A 22,452-nucleotide genomic window follows, 5' to 3' on the forward strand; every position below is an offset into this window, starting at 1 on the left:
TAACAACAATAATTTCAAATATTACAAACTAAAAAGATAATATTGAATTTTAAAAACTAAGAACAATAATTTCAAATATTACAAACTAAAAAGATAATGTCTAATTTCAAATATCAGTAATCCCTCTGTGACGCCCACTGCCACTGCTCAAGGGTCCGTTCCAGATCGTCAATAACAGCTCTGCCTGATGCACTCGTCATGCAGTCCCTTTCCTCAAAAAGTCGGTGTCCCAACTGCATAATCTTGCCCATCCACTACACAAAACATAAAACATGAAACGACGTATTATACATATATATATTAAAATAAGAGAACAACAAATAAAAGATGAGACGTACCGCATAAGAGGCAGTGGCAGGTGGCACATCGTCATCATCTGCGTCGTCGATGTCTTTGATCAACCTCGGGTGCGAGTGCCGGATGTACCATTCCATGTAGTGCTCTTCATTGAGTAGATCGTACTCCTCACGACGTCAATACTCTTCCCCGCACCAGGTCTAAATTGCGATGCCTAACTCCAAGTAAATAACGAAACATAATAACGAAAACAAATTAAAAAAAGTCGAAAATAAACACAAAAGCAAATAAACAAGTCACGGAAATAAAATTATAAACATAAAAAATATAAAATTAAAACAAATAAAAAAACAAAATTTAAAAAAAAAAAGATAAAAAAAAAAGGGAACATACAATTTAAAAAAAAAGAAAAACAAATTTTTTAAAAAAAAAAAAAAAATCGAAAATAAAATTTAAAATTAAAAAAAAACAAAAAAAAATTTAAAAAAAAAAAAAAGAACGAAGCGCCTAGGCAAGGCGCCCGTACGGTGGTGTCGGCGCCTAGCCCAGACGCCACTACCACGGCCGTGGCGCCTAGCCTCTGCGCCGCTGCCGTGGTAGTGGCGTCTGGGCTAGGCGCCGCCACCACCGTACGGGCGCCTTGCCTAGGCGCCTCCTCCGTGGTGATGGCGTCTCGCCTTGGCGCCCCACCGTCGCCGGAGGTTTTTTTTTTAAAAAAAAATTACAAAAATTAAAAAAATTACCTTCTGGCCGGCAAACCGCCTTCCGCCCACCGCCGGTGCCGCCACTTCCTTGTCGGGCCGCCTCGACATAGCTCTGGAAATAATTTAGAGAGAGAAAGTGGAAGTAGAGAGTAGAGAGAGAAATTGTGTGTTTTTTAGTATGAGGGCAAAAGTGTCATTTCACTCTTATTTTGTGGGCTTTATGTAGGAATTTGCGGGCGATGTTTAACAATTCACATAAATAAACGCTAATATTTATACAAAATTCCTTGTTGTTGCAGCTTATTTAAATGAAAATATTTTGGTTTTTTTTCCAGTTTTTATTTTTTTATTTTTTTTTTTTTTTTTTTGTGAACAGTGCTACCCCAGGCCCTTACGTGGGTCATTCGTCTCTGGTAGAGACACTGAGTCATCAAGACTAATACATAATATGATAAATTTATGAGATTTGAATTAAATTGCATATGAATAAATTGTTATTGAAATTCAGAAAAAATATAAATAGAAAGAATAAAATTAAACTAAAGTAATTGAATTGAATTCACCCTCGAAAATGTATCTTTCACGTCTTGGTCAAAAGGTAAAATATCGGATAATTTTATTAAAAAACTTCGCACACATTGCTGGAATATGAGATTGAAACTAATTTATAATTATCGGATAATCTCATATAAACTCTAAAAAATCGAGGGTTGATGCCTTGAATAAATCCTAAATTAAGATATTTATAGTTTAAAAGGCTGAAAAATATTGAAAAGTTTGGAAAGTCCCGTGACACTCGAGGGATTAATCGGGTATCACGTGAGCTGACTCTAAGTAATAAGATTTTTTTTTTTGGATAGATAAGTATAAGAAGTTTATGGTAAAACATAAAACAAAACTTTTGTCTAGGATTTGAATATTCTATTTTTTCAAATAATTAAAACATGTATGTTCCTACATTTGTACCTTTTTTTTTGGAAGAATCCTACATTTGTACCTTAATAGTCCATAATACATAAAATATAAAAACGTGTGACCACATAATTAATAATGGAATTGAAATCTTGAATATCTTTAAATTCATTGGGTATTTATCTAGGATTTGAATACTTTAATTTTGCAAATGATTAAAACATGTATGTCCCTACATTTGTACCTTAAAAATACATAAAATATAGAAAACGTGTGACCACATAATAATGGAATTGAAACCTTGTATTTATCTTTAAATTCATTGGGTATACGTATGTTTCCGTACGAATGATGTGATACACGTCTACACACTCAGTACACAGTGCCAAGAAACTAAATGCAATAAGACAATAATAATTCATATATTGATATGAGTATGTTTGTTAAGAATCTAGTCCATTAAGATGAGACACCCAAGTAATCCAACCAAGTAGTACTTAGGGCCTGTTCTCATTAACTGAACTGAACTGAATTGAAGTGAAATGAATATTTTACAAGATAAGGAAATTAGGAACTGAACTGAACTGAACTGAACTGGACTGAACTGAACTAAATTGAGCTGAACTGAACTGAATTTCAACGTATGAGAACATGCCCTTAGTTATTGTGGTATAAATTATCAAAGGACCTACTTAACTAAAATCTTAATTAACTTACTAGTTAGAGTCACATGATTGATTTTTATATCTTATCATGCTCCTTTATAAGTCATTATTTGAGGTTGAAATGCGGCTATTTGAACCTTCTAACACTCCACACTTAAAAATCCACTTTGAAAAGAAAGGTTAATAAGATTTGAACCCATGAATTTTTGTCACACATGCTTTGATAATTGATACCATGCCAAATGATCAATTCAATCAAAAAGTTGAGCTGATGGTTAAATTAGAGTCATAAGATTGGTTTTTCACTCTACTACTACGCTCTCTCACACAAGGGCTCTTTAGGGTTTGAGAACGATATAGATGCAACATGAGCCTTCACATACCAAGTATTATTCATTATACTTTTAATTTTTTAAAAGAAAAGGTATACGGGGTATGAATTTATTTGAGACAGTGATCTTCTAGTCCTTTTGGACTACTTGATTTCATATCAAAATTGGATGTACAATTATAATGTTTGTCTTTATTTTTTCAAACAATCTTCATCTTTCGTTAATTTTTTTATTATTATTTTTTTTTAAATGATAAAGACCTAAGTTTCCATGAAATTCTGGTATACCATAAACAAGTCCCTACCAAATTCGGAGTGGTGGAGTAGAAGAAAAATATATACTCGGTTCTCAATATTTTGTATATATATATATATATATATATATATATATATATATATATATATATATATATATATATATATATATATTGAAAATAAAAAAGAAGTAAGCAAACAATTAAATTAATGGAAGGCACACATAAAATTTTTGCTCCCAAATTAACCCACTTCTTTGAACAAAGAAGTCATGGCTACTATTATTGTCCCAAAATCTTGCCTACAATTAGGTACAAAACCACCAACTCAAAAATTATGAGCACTTCAACAACAAAATATAGACGTTCTGCTGGATATAAACCCAGCATTTGGAATCTTGAGTTCCTTATTGATGAGTCTTCTAAAAGAGATCGTTATGTCCATCAACCGGTAAGTTATTATTATTATAACTTTTTTTTTTGTTGGTAAGTAGAAATGTACGTAGAAGGGTTCTACTTAACCGGAACCTCTCACTGGTCCTCCCGACCTAGATTAGCGGTCTAAAAACTTTGAAAGTTGAGGGGGGAGGGGGGGAAGGGTGAGCGAATCCCCACCCTCCAACCAAGAGGTTGTATGAGATGCAAACTTAACCACTAGACTAAGAGGTTGTGAGATGCTTGATATTATTATTTGGTTACATAATTTTATATTATATTTGAAGAAGTCTAATTCTAACACAAGTAATATTTCGATGGTCGCACTTATATATTGTTTGGCATCATATATTTGAAACATATTTTCTTATAGTTGCAGATAATAACGTTTTCTTATATAATCGTAGAAAATAATGTTAGTTTTTTTTTTTTCTATTTTTTTGGTTTTCTCTTCTCTTTACATCGCCTGAATATATAACCAATATAATTGTTATCTTAAATGGCATCATATATATATATATATATATATATATATATATATATATATATATATATATATATATATATATAAATATAAATGGGATCACGTGAGAACCCATGGCTTAGGTGAGAACCATTTTAAAATGAGAACTCATCTAACACCATTCATTTTTATTAGATGAATGATTCAGATTTATTGTTTCATTAGTGGGAATTCACGTGGGCCACCTTCATTAATTATAATGATTGTTTGTATTTTTTTTAAAAAAAATTTTGTGCATTGGGACACAAATCTGCCAAAAGCTGTCATTATTACATGTTTTTTATTATTTATTGCATTGAAACACGTTACGTTAAAATGTAGTTGAAGTGTACGTCGTTAATGATGTTTCGTAAAATATATCAAGTGTTTCAATTTATAATATTAATGTTTCATATATATTATTGCTTGTTTTCATACAGTTTGGCTCTATATGAACTAGGTGTACTGTGATTTCTTATACCTTATTTCTGATGTTTCAAAAAATATACCTTATGTTTCATTTTATAGTGCTTATGTTCCATAAAATATATGTGTTGTTTCATATACTAATGATATTGTTTTATACATAAAAATCATTTATGTTTCATATAATATTTCATTCGAATATTATTTATATTGTTACAGAAATAAGAACTATTGTCCCATAAATATTATACATTGTTCCATACCATATGTGTGAAATGTACCAATGACTGAAATGCATGTTCCCAAGAAAATTAAAAAGCATGTACCAATGACTGAAATGCGTGTTCCCAAGAAAATGCATGGGAAAGTGATAATTAATCTCAGCCATCCATTAAGTGTAGTTGGTGTACGTTAATGATGTTTCGTAAAATATATCAAGTGTTTCAATTTATAATATTAATGTTTCATATATATTATTGCTTGTTTTATATAGTTCGGCTCTATATGAACTAGGTTTACTGTGATTTCTTATACCTTATTGATGTTTCAAAAAACATACCTTATGTTTCATTTTATACTACTAATGTTCCATAAAATATATGTATTGTTTCATATACTAATGATATTGTTTAATACATAAAAATCATTGATGTTTCATATAATATTTCATTCGAATATTATTTATTTTGTTCCAGAAATATGAACTATTGTCCCATAAATATTATTTATTTTGTTCCAGAATTGAATGATATTCCACATACAGATTTGCTCCTTTTTTGCACTGCTTCGAAAATTCTACCAAAAAATATCAAACGAACTCCAAAAATTCTGAAATTTTGTATGCTTATTCTAAAAAAAAATAAGCAGATTCAAAAAAAGAATCGCTTCAAAAGGGTTTTTTATGAGAGAGAAATCTTCATTTGAAATCTGTCTTTCCAGATTTGCTCCTTTTTTGCACTACTTCGAAAATTCTACCCAAAAAAATATCAAACGAACTCCAAAAATTATGAAATTTTGTATGCTTATTCTACACAAAAAAATAATCAAATTAAAAAAAACGCTTCAAAAGCTTTCTTTATGAGAGAGAAATCTTCATTTGAAATCTGCCTTCATTTCTTTCTCTTCAATGGCTAAATTAAAATGAAACCAGATTTTCCATTTTCTCTCTCTTCAATGGCTGAATCTCTTGGTTTTATAGTACATAAATCGTTGTTTCAATGCAGAAAATAAGGGAAAAAAAATTAAAAAGCATGTACCAATGACTGAAATGCGTGTTCCCAAGAAAATGCATGGGAAAGTGATAATTAATCTCAGCCATCCATAATCTTATAATTGATGGTGCAAGATTGGTTCTTATTTTAAGGGGGTTCTCATATAAGCCTTGGTTCTCACATGATCTCTCCCCTATATATATATATATATATATATATATATATATATATATATATAATGTTACTCCGTAAACTAGCTATGTTTGCTTATGTGATACTGTGTTAATAATTTACGCTAATTATTTATTTGTCATGTGTGCTTGACTAATCAAATCGATCTAGGATGATGAGTACGTAAACATAGTAAAGAGACTAAAATGTGAGGTGAAGAATTTGATGGTTGATGAAGAATTGGAACCCTTGGTGATTTTCAAGATAGTCGGTGAAATTCAAAGATTAGGTCTTGGAGATTATTTTGGCAAAGATATAGAGAGTGCACTACGTAGATTGGCATGCAAATTTGGTGATTTGGAACTTGATCTTCATGCTACTGCTCTTGGGTTCACACTTCTTAGACAAAGTGGAATTTTTATTTCTCAAGGTATGTGTCCGATTCGATAGACTATATATATATATGTAATGATGTTCATATAGTTCAACTTAATTGAGTTTTTTTTTGTTAAATGAATAGATCAAATCATACCATATATTTTATATGCTTTTGCTTATACCTTAAATTTTAATCTTGGTGGGTTGGTGACGGAACTCACCTTAAGTTCGAGCCCCACTAGCTACTAGCTAGCACCTCTCATAGTTTTCCAATTTTTCTATATATGACCAAACTATACCGGCCAGGTTTGACAATTAACTTCATTCTATGATTTAACAATTTTGTGTATCTCATTAATATCGTCATTATTAAATTGTTTGTCTCTCGATACCTAGTGGAGTTTAAAACTAATATCGGTTTTCATCATGTACACCGTCATTATTAATATATATTAACTAGCCTTGTAGCCCGTTTGATGCACAAGTTATTTCTTATCTTATAGAATAATTTCTTGAGATGCGTTATTTTAAGAAAATTATGAAACACCTCATTTTATTACTTAAATTATGCAAGTTATATAATGTCGGGAGTCTTTAACCGTAAGCTATATTTAAGTTAGTGGGAATGTAAAAGAAATAATGTTGATTACTACATGTAATAAATTAACTTTATTGGTGATCTTATTATATATATATATATATATATATATATATATATATATATATATATATATATATATTTTATTTTAAAAAAAAAAGGAAAAAAGAGTTAAATGGTAAGTATGACATGTGGTGCTAACTATTGTTTATTTGTGCGATGGCGGTTTGTGTTATTAGCCAATGGGGTTTTTCCCCTTAAATTGTGGTTAATATATCTTAGCTTGGATGTATTTGGTGTGAGAAACAGATATCTTCAAGCAATTCATGGATGAAAACGAAAACTTTAAGCCCTCTTTATGCAATGACAAAGAAGGGATGATAAGCTTATATGAAGCCTCATATTTTGGATTTGAAGGGGAGCATCTGTTGGTTAAGGCCAAAGCTTTCACCAAGGAGTATCTTCTATCTAATAATAATAATCATTCCAAACAAGAGGATAAACTCATTGTTGATGATGATGTGAATCACACATTAGGGCTTGCATTACGATATAGAATGCCAAAGCTTGAAGCTAGACTCTACATCGAGACTCATCCTAAGGATGTTGAAACCGCCTTGCTTCAACTTGCCATGCTCGACTTCAATAGGGCTCAATTGATGTATCAACAAGACCTCCACGAGTTGGCTAGGTAAGTCAAAATAATAAGAACATTTAGAAACGGAGGGAGTATATACCTTTTTATGCAATTATTGTTTTATTCCATATATAGGTGGTGGAAGGATCTTGAGCTATCAGAGAAATTGAGCTTTGCAAGGGATAGACTAATGGAGTGCTTATTTTGGGGCATAGGCACATTACCTAAGCCTGAACTTAGCTCCGGTCGAAAGGCTTTAACTAGAGTCTTTAAATTCATCACTATTATTGATGACATCTATGATGTTTATGGGACCATTGATGAACTTGAGCTCTTTACCAATGCCATTGAGAGGTTTGCGATTAAACTATACTAGATCTATATGCACGCACATAAGTAAAATTTTAAAGTTTCCTAAACTATTTACTAAATTTTGAAGTTATTTATTGTTATTGCTTGTTTATATGCGATTTGTTTGTTGATGTAGGTGGAACATTAACGCTATTGACGAGTTACCAGACTACATGAAAGTAACCTTCCTAGCTTTGTACAACACTGTTAACGAGATTGGATATGAAATTCTCAAGCAAAAGGGTTTTAATTGCATCCCTTACCTTAAAAGATCAGTAAGTAAATTACATATGTTTGAGGGTGTTTGTTGGAGAATTTATTGGGTCAAAATTTATATATATATATTTATTTTTTATTTTTTTTTTTTTTTGAATAATGATTGACCAATTATATACACAATCACTTACTTAAAATCCTACAACAATAAAAATGACAATATCCTATTGGTAATTTTGCATACTCAAATTAGCTTTAACAAAGCAGATATTAGCCTAACACATTTACAACCATCAAATACAACTGGTTAGTCAAATCAGTTAATACAATCAGCTAGTAAACTTTGGCTAAAACGATCAAATTGAGTTTTAACTTTTCACCAAACACGAACATATATATTTGTAGTAGACTAAATATATTATTCTTGACTATCTATGCAGTGGGAAGATATGACAAAAGCATTTTTGGTGGAGGCAAAATGGCTCCAAAATAGCCAAACTCCAACATTTGAAGAATATCTCAACAATGGATGGGTTTCAGTCTCAGGAGTCGTAGCATTAACACACATATTTTTCTTCGTGAGTCCACAAATTACTCCTGAGGCACTTCATTGCTTAAGAAACAACCATGACATTTTACGTTTACCTTCCATGGTCTTTCGACTTTCCAATGACCTTGCCACTTCTGAGGTACGTACATACTTTATTATTACTAGTCCGTCTCACCTAAGACTTGATGTACATAAAATATATATAGTAACGTTAGTTTAACATCATGTACGTAGGCTGAAATAGAAAGAGGAGAAACAGCAAATGCAATATCATGTTATGCTAAGGAAAAAGGTGTAACAATGAAAGATGCGCGTAAACACCTAAGCAATTTAATCGACGAAAGCTGGAAAAAGCTAAATGAAATTCAAGTATTGAATGATACTCCATTTTCGGTTGATTTCGTAGAAGCAGCCATGAATCTTGCTCGTACAGCTCAATGCGCGTACCAACATGGTGATGGTCATGGATCGCCTGAGCTAATAAAGAAGAAAATTCTATCTCTCATAGTTGATCCAATCCATTTATAAGATGTATGTTTAGCACAATTTATAAGATGTATGTTAAATAAGGATTTGCACACTCAATACATGTATTGTTTTGAGTTTAATTTGTATTATTAGAAAATAGTGTAATATTGAAGAAAGTTGTCTATAGTGTGCTACACGCCTACACTTGTTCAAATATGACAAATAATACAAGTGATGAACTTATTCACATATGACGAATAATAAAAGTGATGCACTTATTCAGATATGGCGAATAATAATACTCCGTACTAGCTAAGTGCTGCACTTATTCAAATATGGAGGGAGCTACATATGAGTGTGAGAGTATATCACAGAAGTTAAGCTATGCACATTACACCTTAAATTGAATCTACCGTATTTCCCACGTAATAATTGATTTTTGAATATAATATGTTTTTTTGGTGTTTAGAAAGCCATAATGGCGGATGATGAGAATAGATCCCAAGATCCCTGGAATCGGGAGGGAAACTCTAACCACTTAAGTTATCCTTCACTCTCCGATAGAACATAGATAGCCTAGATATAGGGCAAGATTATATGGAATGATGGATCATATTGGACGTAACTAACAGTGTTAATGTTCCCATGTAAACCTAAAATTGATTACTAGAGCCAAGACATAAAGACAATGTAAAGAGAGTGAAAAACTATAAAATGAAAAAATAAAAATGAAAAATCCGACCTGCCGGAATCGAACCAGCGACCTAAAGATTATCTGTGTTACCACTACAGTCTTCCGCTCTGCCAACTGAGCTAAGGTCGGATTGTCAACAATTATCACATCATTTTATATTTATTTAACTATAATAAATTAAACAAGTGATTGAGATAATAGTTAAGACAACACTCCCTACATCTCTAATTTTTTGTACTATTTGACAACAGCGCCATATATGTTTCCGTTTCCATACCCACAAACCTTTTTTAAAAAAAAAAAAAAATGAAATTCTTAATGTAATTAAACCGTTGTGTGACCCATTTGTTCATTCGAGTAACTCTTCATCTTTTATTTTGACTATTAGATAAAATAAGTCCAAGAGTTTATATAAGTTGAGTAACCTCATTATTCCATTTCAAAGAAACCCCTAATCCTTCAAAATAACTCCATTTGCCCATCGTCGCAACTCTTGTTACTCAGTTAGTCTCTATTATGTAAATGAAAGGGGAAGAGTGAAAAGTTGATGTTCATATTGTAGATTGCTTAAAATACCTCTCATCCATTTTCATTTTATAGTTTATTTTTAAACTAAGATACACAAAATAATTTAAGCCATAATAGAAAATAAATGGCTGATAGACCTTGATATAATTGCAATTTATTGGTCGAGTTGGGGAAGGAAAAAAAAAATTGTACTTGTGCTTGATTTTGTGTGTTTGTACTTTTATACAATTGGAAAGTAGAACGGGGTTAGCAAAATGTCAAGGAACAAGTTCTTAAACTTGATTGAGCATATGTGTGGAATTTTTTGTACTACCTATAGTTTAAATTTTAATCAAATTAGATTATTAGCCTCATACTCATTAAGGTCATTTGTGGAAAAAAAAAATATTACGTGTAACTTATGTAGTCATTCTGTAAACTTAATTAGTCCGTCGGGATATTCAATCAAGAATTTCCCTTCATTTTTTCCGTTGCTGGATAAGCCTAATTTAATCAACTAATTTCGTCATTACTTACACATAATTTCACTGGAACAGGATAATTATGGGTATAAAACAATAAATTAGAAGGCTTCATTGCGACAAGATACCATAATTAAATCTCTCAAGATTAACTAGTATGTAGATATGAAAACAAAGCGGTCAAATACACAATGCTTATTACTTTACTCTCACAGGACATGGCTCTATTACACTCTATTAGAGACATGCCTCTGCATAATTTCCTACTAAATAATTGCCGTATCGTGCAAACCAAATAGATAAAAACAAATCTTACGGGCGGATCACCCTGATCTAACAACCAAGACATACTATATAGGAGGAAAAAAAAAAACTTTCTACATTCACATTAACAATTTGTATTATACTATAAAGGGAAGGTGAGAAGGCCACAAAGAATATCCTATGAAAATTAACTATAAAACATTAGGAGCATGAATTAACTGTATCTAAAATGTGGCCCTCCAATGGAACTCTCAAGCGGTACAAAACAACCATATAGCAACGGTGAACAATCCAGTCCCCTAAATCTGCCATCCCGTTCAAAAACCTGCGCAAATGTTATGATAGCAATAAAAAATTTAGAAACTACAATAAGATCAACACTGAATATAAGTAAAGACTTCCTATATTCAAAACTGAATATTTACGGGATTAGCAGGCTCACGAACATGCAAAAAAAAAAAATCAGCAATGGAGGGAAAGTCTGATCTTTCAGAAAAGCACTGATTTCACAGAACTACATTATCTAACTCGATTTCGGATCCAAAAGTAGGTACATTTGCTTATATATTACTGATAAATTGTTTTGCTAAAACATAAAGTACATGTTTCACTGACATTAAACTATACCACAAAAAATAAGGCAATTGTGATTTGTGAAAACACAAAAAAAGGAAGAGAATTCTCATAATAAACTTGTGAAGATCAATAATTTGATCAACTTTGAATCGTAACACTATACTACAACACTTGAGAAAAAAATTACTCAAGCATATTTTCATACCTTATGCAAGGATGTATACAAGCCAAAATCAACAGTTATACAAGGGACCTTATGGATGTTGAGTAAGCACTGCAAGATCAAGACAACAAGAATAAGTTACACCACCGCAAACATACAGAAAAACGAATATTTTTATATGTTGCACAACTAGCACAAGTGAGTCAGTAACAATAGTGAGAAGTGACAAAAACGTTACAGTCAGAATGGAAGAGACAACCCAGGCGCAATAGCCAACTATTTCTAATTGTCATCACCATGGCTTGCAGACAAGTAAATTTACAGAGTTGACAACATTTCCTAAACAAATCATAACAATACCAGTGCACCTAGTTTCACAAGAGAGCGGTCATTTTTAACCAACAGTTGAAAACAAACAAGGTTCAATACCAAAATCGAAAGAAGTCATCATTCAAGAATGAGAAAGTTATGATAAGGGTATGGAAAGAAAGAGTTCAGCAATTGGACTTCAGAAGAGGAAAAAAATCAATTAATCACCAGAGACAAAATTTGGATTTTCAACACTGGCCCAACCAATTGCCTTTAAGCTGATGGGGTTCCGTCATTATTCGTACCCCATTCTTCGGTTTCGTTACCGTTGACGAGCACAGCGCCATCATTAGAATCAGCATCTACAACAACACCCTCTTCTTGACTTTCATCTGCTCCATTCTGCTTAAAGAGACACAAAAGATAAGAACATTAGTTTTTTCATAACATTTTCATCAAGAATTCAAAGAAACAAAGGGTAATAGAAAGCTAGCAGTTACTCAATCTAGAAAATACATGTTACATTCTCTAAGAAAAATAAAAACTTCATTCCAAACAGCATTATTTACGGCAACCAAAAAAAAAAAAAAAAAAAAAAAAAAAAAAAGATTATGTACATACTTCATCTTCAAGAACCTCATCTTCATGCACCTCGTCTTCATGAACCTCGTCTTCATGTACTGTGTCGCCATTTTCAAGAGGTTGGTCTTCCTCTATCTGCATACTCTTAAAGGCTTCAACAAGATCAATTTTTGATTTCTCTGCATATTGCAAGTATTGCTCAGCTGGAGGATAACTGCCTCTGCATATATTAATAAAAGGTCAATTCGGGTTTCTAAGTATGACCCAAAAAAAAAAAAAAAAAAAAAAAGAAGAAGAATCTCATATGAATAAAAGTTCACCACATTCACATAGTATCAACCTATAAAAAAATCACCCATTATGCTAAACTAAAAAAAAAAACACAAATTATGTTTAGGATGAGGAGACTCTTTAAGTATTCTACCTTGTCTCGGCAACTTTAGACTCAACAGCAAGAGAAATTTGCCAATCGTCAAACAGATTAGGATACTCCTGAGGATCTGCCAATGATTCCGCAGCCTTTGAATTTACCTGTAGCAAGGGCAGAAAATTCTATGAGGTTTAAAATGAAACAATTTCAACTTCTACTTACGCCATAAATAAACAGTTAATTTAATTTTTAGAAAGGCAATAAAGCAATCACCAGCAAAACGATATAAATACAGGAAAATTTCTGATTTAAGAAACTATTGTATATTCTACCTTATGTAGGTGTCTATATATCAAACCTTGCTGGAAACAGACCATTAATTACACTTGAAACTTATCCATGCGTGAAACATACTTATATAACTCTATTCAGAAGCTCACCACTTACATAAAAAGAAATGCACTGATTATATGAAACATACTTCGAATGCCCAGGCTGCCACACATCTTCAGATGATAAAGATGGGAAGCATGAACATAAAGCACATCCCCAGCTCTTGTTTAGTCCATTTCAATTTTGAAATATAGAATATTTTTGTTTTTAAAAACCAAAAGATCTAAAGTCCACCAAAATTGATTAAAAGCCAGGTCATCCACAAATGCGATTGACAAGCAACTGACCTTGCTGAGATCCTTTCTCCATAAGGCAACAATTTCGGAAACTTTGCTGGGAAGATAAGAACGTGCCATCAAAGCAGCCTCAGGAATTCGGTTACTGCAAAATTAATCAAATTCAGTACGTCAGTTAAGAGATTAAAAGACAGACACCTTAAACAAAAGCCTTTCTCTGAAGCGATATTTAACCTGTCTATCAACAGCTGAAGACATTCTTCCAATTTACCCAACGTAAATAAGCAAAGGAAAGCAACATTGTTTTTCCCTTGTTCTTTAGCTAGGGTAGCAAGCTCTGAAATTCCCTCAGCATCTCCAATTGAAGAATAAAGAAGCAACATGCCACTGAAATCCTTTGCATGCTTCAAGCATTCTTCTGCCATTTCAAACTGCAATATAGTAGAAACAATGAGAATCCTAAAAAGAAATCCTCAAATTATAGATAAATTATCAATCAGTCATATAAACCATAGGGCCCGATCAGTTTAAGTTCGGGCCAATTTTGTACACATTTAAAGCCTAGGTCAGTTTATTACAAGTAGGTTGCTTTTGCCTGGTCAGCCAAACATTACCACTCTGACATTCTAATTAATTCCCACAAGCCATACACACCCTGTGGAAAAATGATATACACAGCACGATACCTCATTATATCCCTAGTTTCCTACTAATGATGAATTGAGCAACAATCAGGGATTAATCCCACAAAGGCCAAAATGTAGACACAGCATCAAAATATGACAAGGTGGAACAATCTCTTTGCTACTCATGACAGAATTTCTCTGATAGTAGCAAAACTTTCACAAGAAACTCCATAATAAATACAAATTAGTAAAAGAAAATAAAGAATAATGAGATACATATACAGGCATACAGCAATCAATCACCTTTCCAGTAGACATAGCTAATTCTCCCAACTGTTTCCACTTAGATTCACTCTGAACTTCTGTAGCAATCTCCTGCAGAGTGGAAACAAAATTTTTTTAAATAAATCAGCAATCTCATATCGGTAGCTTCAACATTTTTGTACAACTACCACCACTTACCTTTGCAATTTCTAGTCTGCCAAGCTGTATGGCAAGATCAAACTTATAATCAGGGTCAGTAGCCACTTCAAGAGCCTCAGCAACCATTCCACGTGATTCAAGGAAGCGAGCCACACTGGGAATGTGATTTTACCAATGAATATCCAAAATTAGTGTATAGATTTAAAAAAAAAAATAATAATAAATAAAAAAAATTGTGTGCCACGAACAATATGTCAATATTACTCATGACAACAATGTTCATCAATTGTAAAAAGGCATTCAGATCATACAAAAAAGTGGCAAAAAGAAATATATAGCTCCCTCCGTCACTTTTTAATTTTACATTTGGAATCATTTAGTGAGAGAAAAACGGTCAAAGTGTACAGATTAATAAGTGATGGTCGGGGTAACCCCAGCTATGTGATGTAGCAGTCTAGTGCATCAAAATTTCGAAACAAAATGCTCATTTGCCTAAAATATACGCTAGTTAGGTCAATACATTAATTTTAATCATATACGTCAATATCTCTACTCATAAATAGCACAAAGATTCATGCTATCCCCCCTCCCCCACCTCTCATGTTTTTAAATATTTGCAATTACACTCTTGCAAATACACAACTTAGACCACTAAAATCCACAACTCCACTAGTATGTACTGGTATAATTAAACAACACAAGAAGTTGATATTTTCAAATAAATGCCGAGGACAATCTGGATTTTATTTTTTTCAATATTACAGTTGTTTTTATTCTGTCGATATATACTGGTATGTACCTCTATGATTAAGGTAAAAAAACATAGAGGTACATACCAAAAAACAAGGTGGAAATCCAAAGTCTAAACTTTTAACAGAATGAAGGATAAAGTATCTCTAAAACGAACTTTTTTTTTTATAGAATATTAAAGTTAAACTGACCTATTATGGTGCTCCTTTGGAATTGTAGGTAAAAGTTCCTCGGCACGTTCAAAATCTCCACGCATCACAAGAGTCTTGTATTCAATCAAGCTAAGCAGTAAAGTGTAACCTATCACACTGCAAAACAAAAAGAGGAACAACAAAAAAAGAGCTTAGTAATATAGATCACAGCAACATCCACTTTTATATTGAAGGCTGCAAAATTGAAGCTCACTTGAATTCTTTATCAATAAGATACACCCGACTCTGACTAGCAAGATAGCCCATCAGATACATTGGACGGTCCAAGTGAAACATTGTGGTTACCTGAAGCCAAAACATAGTTTCTCAGGAAAATCTAGACCATTCTATTCAAAGAAAGAATATCCACATAGAGTTTAAATGGATATACCTCACCACCAACACAATAATTCAGCCTCCAGGAGGAATTATTGTATATGAAACAATCTCCAACCCAAATTCCTGTTCTCACACGTTCATTTGTTTCATGGAGAAGCTCAAATGCATCCTCTATACCCTGGTCATCAATCGGCTTTCCACTATCCACATAGGCTGACACAGCATCGCGCTGTAATTATCATAAGCCACAACAGTCATCACCCAGAAGCTCATGAGAATTTGAATAATAGTGGCAAGGAAGAAGAGCAGAACTGACTGAGAAGGATGCAGAAAGAGAAAGCAATTCTCACATTGTATTTAAGGATGTAGAAAGATGTGTCACTAGCAATAGCCACCAAGTCACCACTATCAGCCCAGTATAAGTTCTGCAATGATCAATTAAAGAATGCATACATTGTAAATGCAGCCACATGTGACAGATTAAAACTACAAGGTAAACTATAGATATAACACTTACTTTAACATTGACATCAATCCTACGGATAAATCTGCATTCAACCCAGTCATAGAAACAAATGAAATCATTAGAGCACATGGCCAACAAAGTTCCACCGTATATTCTCTCTGCGGAAAAACTTGGTCTGTGACTCTTCTTTTCCTGTAAGAATCCATAAACAACTCAGCAACGAAAAAAACCAACAAACTAGATTCTTACATTAGAAAAGAAAACAATAAGCAAACAATTCTCATATAAATCATCTAAACTCTTTAATATTATAACTATAGAAACAAGAAGCATTCAAACAGCAAATCAAACCCCCCAAGCTCATTGCACAAATAAACAGATACCATGCAGAATAACTCACACTTGCCCCAAAGATACACACAAAATGAACAGAAATGGAACACGGAAAAATTGATAGGAAATATAAAGTAAGAACCTGGAAATTTTTGCTGAAAATCTTGATCTTAGAAGTGCTTTCTCTGACAGCATATTCTCCTTCAGATGACCAAACAAACTCCAAAGCTGAACCAAACGACCTATTCCTCCAAGCAACAGCAGTGTAAATGATGTACTCTCCATCCCCACAAACCACGACAAACCTCCCATTTGGGTTGTGCTTTAAAAACTGGAGACCAAAAAAAAAAAAAAACATAAGAATAATGTCCATTTATTCAGAATGGCAAACCACTAGGAGCTTAAAACAAGTAATATGTTGATAAACCCACTAGAAAACACAGAAATTCAGTTTAAAGTTAATTAAAAAAATTTCCTTAAAATGTTAGTGTTGATTTCATTTTCTGAAAAAATACACCATAGCAATTACATCTGACCAGGAACGAAATTAACCCAGACGACCAGACATAATATAGACCGATTGGAAACCACTGAGAGGTTAAGGAAATCACTTTAAAGCTTTCAGCATTCAGTTAACTACTAAAATAAACTGTACTAAACAGAAAGGAGCAGAAAAAGCCTGAAACTCCTCGCACAAATAAAGAAAAAGCCAAAAGGTAGCATCACCGTCTTTATAGCACAAGAAATATTCATTTAGCTTTGATGTAATCTTTAGTTCAAGTCATGCTACTTGGCAACATGAATGCCTCACCTGTGGGTAAAGATCACAAGATCCCAACTCCTTCACAGCCAATGGCAACCTTTCACCATCAGTCACCTAACACAAGGAGACATCAGAGATCAAAAACCTTGAAAGTAAACAAATTAAAAATTCATCTTCGTTGACAATAGAGTGCAAAAACATGCTATCAGACTCAAACCTCATAGCCAGCACCAACACGCCTGATATCAACAGTTTGAATCTCGTTATGCTTAGCCCATATAATTTTTCCACTATTATCCATGCTAGCAACAGGGATTTCACGACCCATTTTCACCATGATGGTTCCTTCATCATATCCAATCACAACACTGAATGAAATTTAAAATAAATAAAGTCAGGCCATATCTACAACAAACTCTGCCAAAAATAAACTAATTAACATAGCTCAGAACAATGACTCCATGATATCAAGCCTTTACCACACTTTCTTCCAACCAGAGATAAATAAAGACAAACCAAATAACCAAGTACATTAAAAGAATAACAGAGAAACAAAAAGAAGTTTAATTACAAGTGATGCAAACAAACGAAGCACACGACCTTTAGATTGATTGAGCTTTGATGCCCAAAAATATGTTCATTAAACCTACAACTAAGGTTGTTTTCGAATTGCTAGGTGATTCCCAAAGAAGCACTATAGAATTAAAACTTACCGACGGGAGCTCTTCATGTATCCAATAGCCCAAACTCTTTCAAGACCATAGTTGAGAGTGTTCTCAAGCCTGCAAATCAAACTCAAGGAATCAGGGAATGAAGTTCAATTTTCAAAAAGTGCATTCTTCAAATAAAAAATTGACATATAAACTTTGATTTACAAAAAAAATAACTAAATATCTGAAATATAACTTACGTTAAAAAGCAAAAACCCATATAATTCTAAAAAAAATGTTTTCAACAATTAAGTGGTCGAAAATATTGTCTCTCAGATCCTTGCAATAAAATGTTCTTATTCTTCTACCAATTAAACAAATGAAAGGACCTATGCATCGTCTAAATCTCATATACCAACTCCAAATGAAACACGAAGCCATAGTAAATTACTTTTGCTCCACTTATCGGACTCAAAGACTGGAAAAAAGGAGGTCAGGATGAAATTTTTAAAAATGCATTTGATTGATGCTGAAACAAACTACTCCCTTCCCCCCCCCCCCCCCTCCTTCCAGATTAACTTTTGCACTGTCCACATGTATTACTTTGAAATGTAATGACGTAAATATTATTTTATTTGTCTCGTTGTATTGTTATAATATATAACCATTTTAAATTTTTCTGAAACATATATAACAAAAAATGGGCAAACTTGAGAACTGGGAGAACGATTAAAAAAGAGGGAGTAATTTAAAATCAAAAGGCAACACACCTGTATGTAGTTGAATGCCATATGCGAACTGTTCCATCCTCAGAACCAGTGATGATTATGGGAAGTTCGGGATGGAAACAGACAGCCGAAACGTTGTGTGTGTGCCCTTCCAAAGTCTGGACACAGCTCTTTGTCTGATAGTCCCAAACCTGTATGCAAATGCCACACATATGGGTTAAATTGCAATAATCAAGCATTAGCAATTAACAAAACATGATGAGGCCTCAGCAATATGTCAAACCTTTGCCGTGTGATCATCAGAACCAGTAATCAGGTATGGTTTGTCACCACCGGTAAAGTAGTCAACGCAATTCACCCCTTTAACATGGGCATCCAAAGTAAAATTTGGATCAGGCGAGCCAAGATTCCAGATCTGAAAAATACATCAACATGATTCCTACTTTAAAAAACATTCGAAGAGATGGTCCATAAATTATTGAAATGTACTCAAAAACGCATACCTTTATCGTGCGATCAAGGGATGCACTAGCAAAGGTGTTAGTATCTTTGGGGTTAAAAGTGACTTGCATCACATAGTGGGAATGCCCTTCAAATATCTGAGTGCAAACCCAACCCTTGTCCCAATCCCAAAGCTTAATGAGCATATCATCAGATGATGATAGCACATAAGGGAGAGAGGGATGCACAGCTACACACCTAATATAATCTGTATGAGCCTCAAATACTTTAACTTTATCCATTGTATTGTAGTTGTAGACACGTATAAACATGTCGTCTGCTCCGGCAACAACCCATTGCTTTCGTGAAATAAACTTTGCTGACCGAACTGCAAACAGTGAAAGAAACAAAATTAATCAATCAGCGAAAAATGGCACAGAGCATGTAAGATCCAACATTATGTGCAAAAGATATACCTGGTAGCTCAGATACTTCGAAAGACTTTGCCATGGTCTATTAGACAAGAAATTGTGCCAATGTCAGTAATATTAAACTCTAAGAATTTAAATAGTCTCCAGAACTTTCTAAATATTAACATCTGGGTGACACCCACTTAGGCACACAATAAATTTCTAGGTACAAATGACAGGACAAAGTAGTATCACAACTCCAAATGCATTTAAACAGTCCTAACTCACAACAGAGGCAAAACAAGTGTACCATATAATAATCCACACATAAACAAAATGATAGAACTGTTATGCAGATAATCCCCTAGCACTTTAAGATTTATACACAAAAGTCCAGTAATATGTTTCCAACTTTGTTTCCATTTAATTTTTATGTGTTACAACAGAGAGACAATAAGCATAGATACTCACCTAGAAGGTGAAATACATGGAAAGGCTGCAGATTAAAAAGGGAAGCTGGAGTGCAAGACCCAAAACATTTGGAAAATGCACTTTCTGTGTTTTCTAGCTTAAATAGAATTTTACAGTCATCTGACTTCTCCTCCTGGCAACAACTCCTGATTTTGAGCTTATCTAACCCTTCGCATACATATTACTAGCTAGTATAATAATTTCTACAGGCACAATCAAGATGAAGACACAGGCATTAAACTCCAAACACCAGATAGTAGCCAGCTTAGACGGAAAAAAAAAATCAGAAAAAGACCTTCAAGAAATCAACTTTTCCATTGGTTTACAGTGCTTCACATAAGAACTGGTTATGTATCAAGAAGCACCAAACTTTCAAACTACACACAGACAAACATGTCCTACCTATAGTTCAGAAATCAATCTCTTTTCTCGATTAAATCTATGACAGCTCAGCTCAACCTATTCCCATGTAAGGCTAAATGGCACAGCAGTAAGTTAAATCAACAGTAATGGAAGTCATTCCAACCTTCACCAAATATCCCCTTAGAGTTCTATTCAAACTAATACAAGACCAAAACAACTATGTTCGACATGTTCAGTTATTGGATTCCGGAGGATAAGTAGCATTAAAGCTTCGAAACCACTTCAGACATACAACCAGTACACTCGTCAAGGCGAAAAGGTCCAAGACCCACAAAATCGTCTCCCACACTCAGACATTGTGTACAACGATCTCTCGAACATTCAGGCTTCTAGTCACATATTAACTAACTCAAAATTAAACATTATAATAAAAACAATTGATCATTAATTAATAGCTTATCGTGCATAGTACATGACTGCCGCATGATCAAACATTACAAAAAGTCAATTAAGCTAATATCATATACAGGAAAATCAATCAAAGAGCTTCCATTACTATTATGATCATACCTGTGACTGGTAGTTCCAGATAACAACAGTTCCAGAATAAAGACTCGCTAAAATCCTGCAACACAATAACAAATCATACGACATTGTAATTATCTCAACTCGAGACGAAATCGTAATCATAATGTAGCGTAAAAATGAAGGATAGAGAAGAAAATCACCATGGTTCGGTTGGATGTAGATCCACAGACTTTACTCGCTCTGATCTTTGCGCGAGTTTCCTCTGATCCAACCAAATCAAACATCAACAAATTGAACAACAATGCACGAATTCAAATCAAATCAAACAAACAAAAGATCTCAGAAATTTAGAAACAAATACAAAAACCTAATCGATCGAATTACCTTGATATTGAGTCGAAGAGGCTGTCGATTGAACAAAACACAAAAACAACAAAAATTCCATCAGATCTCAACCAAATTCAACAAAAAATGAGAAACAAAAACACAAAATAATGACGAAAATTGAAGGAAAAGAGATCAAATCAAATCAGATCTGAAAATCGTGAGAAATGTAGTGAAATTGAGAGAAAACGCACCATTTTTAGGGTAAATTAAATCTGCCGACAATCGAGTGTAGATTAGCGATGAGATTGAAATTGAGAAATGGAATAATTGCAGAAGAAGAAAGAGAGTGAGTGAGGTGAAGAGAGAGAGATAGAGAGATCAGGTGGAAGGAGCTTCAATGGCGCCGAAGTGAAGTGAGGGAAGAGAGATAAAAGAGAGAAAGGGGTGTTAGCGTTTTGGAGAATGTAGTTTTTCGGGGAGACTCAAATGTGGATTCATATATTATTGTTTATTATTCGTAATTTATATTTTGTATGCTTCCTAATTAAGATTTGTAATAATGAATTGTACTCCGTAGTAATTAAGGTAAAAAAAAAAAGTAAAATTGTTACTTACAAAAAAAAAGTAAAATTGTTACTTACATAAAAAAAAAAGTAAAATCTGTTATTTTCCCTCAAAAAAAAAAAAGTAAAATTTGTTATTTAAAAATAAAAAATAAAGTAAAATTTGTACACCCGGGTCATTTGCTCATTTAATCAACAAAAGAACAAATAATATTTTTACTTATTTGTTGGTTGAATGAGCAAATGACCCCAATTGAGGGATAGCTCAAGTGGTTAAAACTTCCTTCCCGATTTCAGGAGATCATGTGATCGATTCTCATCACCCCCGCCCTAGAATTTTGGAATGCATGTTAAATTTATGTGTTGATTGTAGCGCTACATAAACAATGACATCCTTT

The 22,452-nt window shown here is 33.2% G+C and overlaps 2 protein-coding genes and 1 non-coding gene across 6 annotated transcripts; 1 reads left to right on the forward strand and 2 right to left on the reverse strand.

The window, feature by feature from the left end:
* Nucleotides 1-3,351: 3,351 nt before the first annotated feature.
* On the forward strand, nucleotides 3,352-9,382 carry LOC110703332 (tricyclene synthase TPS4, chloroplastic-like). The gene is made up of 7 exons (XM_021881123.1): nucleotides 3,352-3,614; nucleotides 6,080-6,338; nucleotides 7,194-7,575; nucleotides 7,657-7,875; nucleotides 8,009-8,147; nucleotides 8,529-8,777; nucleotides 8,873-9,382. Exons 1-7 carry the CDS (start codon nucleotides 3,375-3,377, stop codon nucleotides 9,164-9,166), a joined length of 1,782 nt encoding a protein of 593 aa, XP_021736815.1. The 5' UTR covers nucleotides 3,352-3,374; the 3' UTR covers nucleotides 9,167-9,382.
* A 460-nt stretch (nucleotides 9,383-9,842) lies between these two features.
* Nucleotides 9,843-9,929, reverse strand: TRNAY-GUA. The gene is given in 2 exon segments: nucleotides 9,843-9,878; nucleotides 9,893-9,929. It is a non-coding gene; the product is annotated as a tRNA-Tyr (tRNA).
* A 990-nt stretch (nucleotides 9,930-10,919) lies between these two features.
* On the reverse strand, nucleotides 10,920-21,986 carry LOC110703334 (coatomer subunit beta'-1-like). Of its 4 annotated transcripts, none has more exons than XR_002507669.1 (26): nucleotides 21,743-21,985; nucleotides 21,549-21,569; nucleotides 21,365-21,426; nucleotides 21,207-21,261; nucleotides 19,869-19,905; nucleotides 19,455-19,780; nucleotides 19,235-19,366; nucleotides 18,994-19,142; nucleotides 18,287-18,355; nucleotides 17,791-17,941; nucleotides 17,622-17,687; nucleotides 16,953-17,141; nucleotides 16,529-16,669; nucleotides 16,362-16,436; nucleotides 16,064-16,240; nucleotides 15,887-15,978; nucleotides 15,673-15,789; nucleotides 14,771-14,885; nucleotides 14,612-14,683; nucleotides 13,917-14,113; nucleotides 13,734-13,827; nucleotides 13,108-13,214; nucleotides 12,723-12,903; nucleotides 12,330-12,503; nucleotides 11,835-11,903; nucleotides 10,920-11,378 (listed from the first exon to the last, which is right to left on the reverse strand). XR_002507669.1 is itself a non-coding variant. In XM_021881124.1 (26 exons), exons 1-25 carry the CDS (start codon nucleotides 21,743-21,745, stop codon nucleotides 11,884-11,886), a joined length of 2,748 nt encoding a protein of 915 aa, XP_021736816.1. In that variant the 5' UTR covers nucleotides 21,746-21,986; the 3' UTR covers nucleotides 10,920-11,378; nucleotides 11,835-11,883. The 4 variants fall into 4 exon arrangements, 2 of the variants coding, with proteins under 2 accessions (XP_021736816.1, XP_021736817.1); XR_002507668.1 differs by having other exon boundaries at nucleotides 12,330-12,506; XM_021881124.1 differs by having other exon boundaries at nucleotides 12,407-12,506; nucleotides 21,743-21,986.
* Nucleotides 21,987-22,452: the final 466 nt, after the last annotated feature.

This window comes from Chenopodium quinoa, unplaced genomic scaffold (genome assembly GCF_001683475.1).
Source record: "Chenopodium quinoa cultivar QQ74 unplaced genomic scaffold, ASM168347v1, whole genome shotgun sequence".
Lineage (NCBI taxonomy): Eukaryota > Viridiplantae > Streptophyta > Magnoliopsida > Caryophyllales > Amaranthaceae > Chenopodium > Chenopodium quinoa.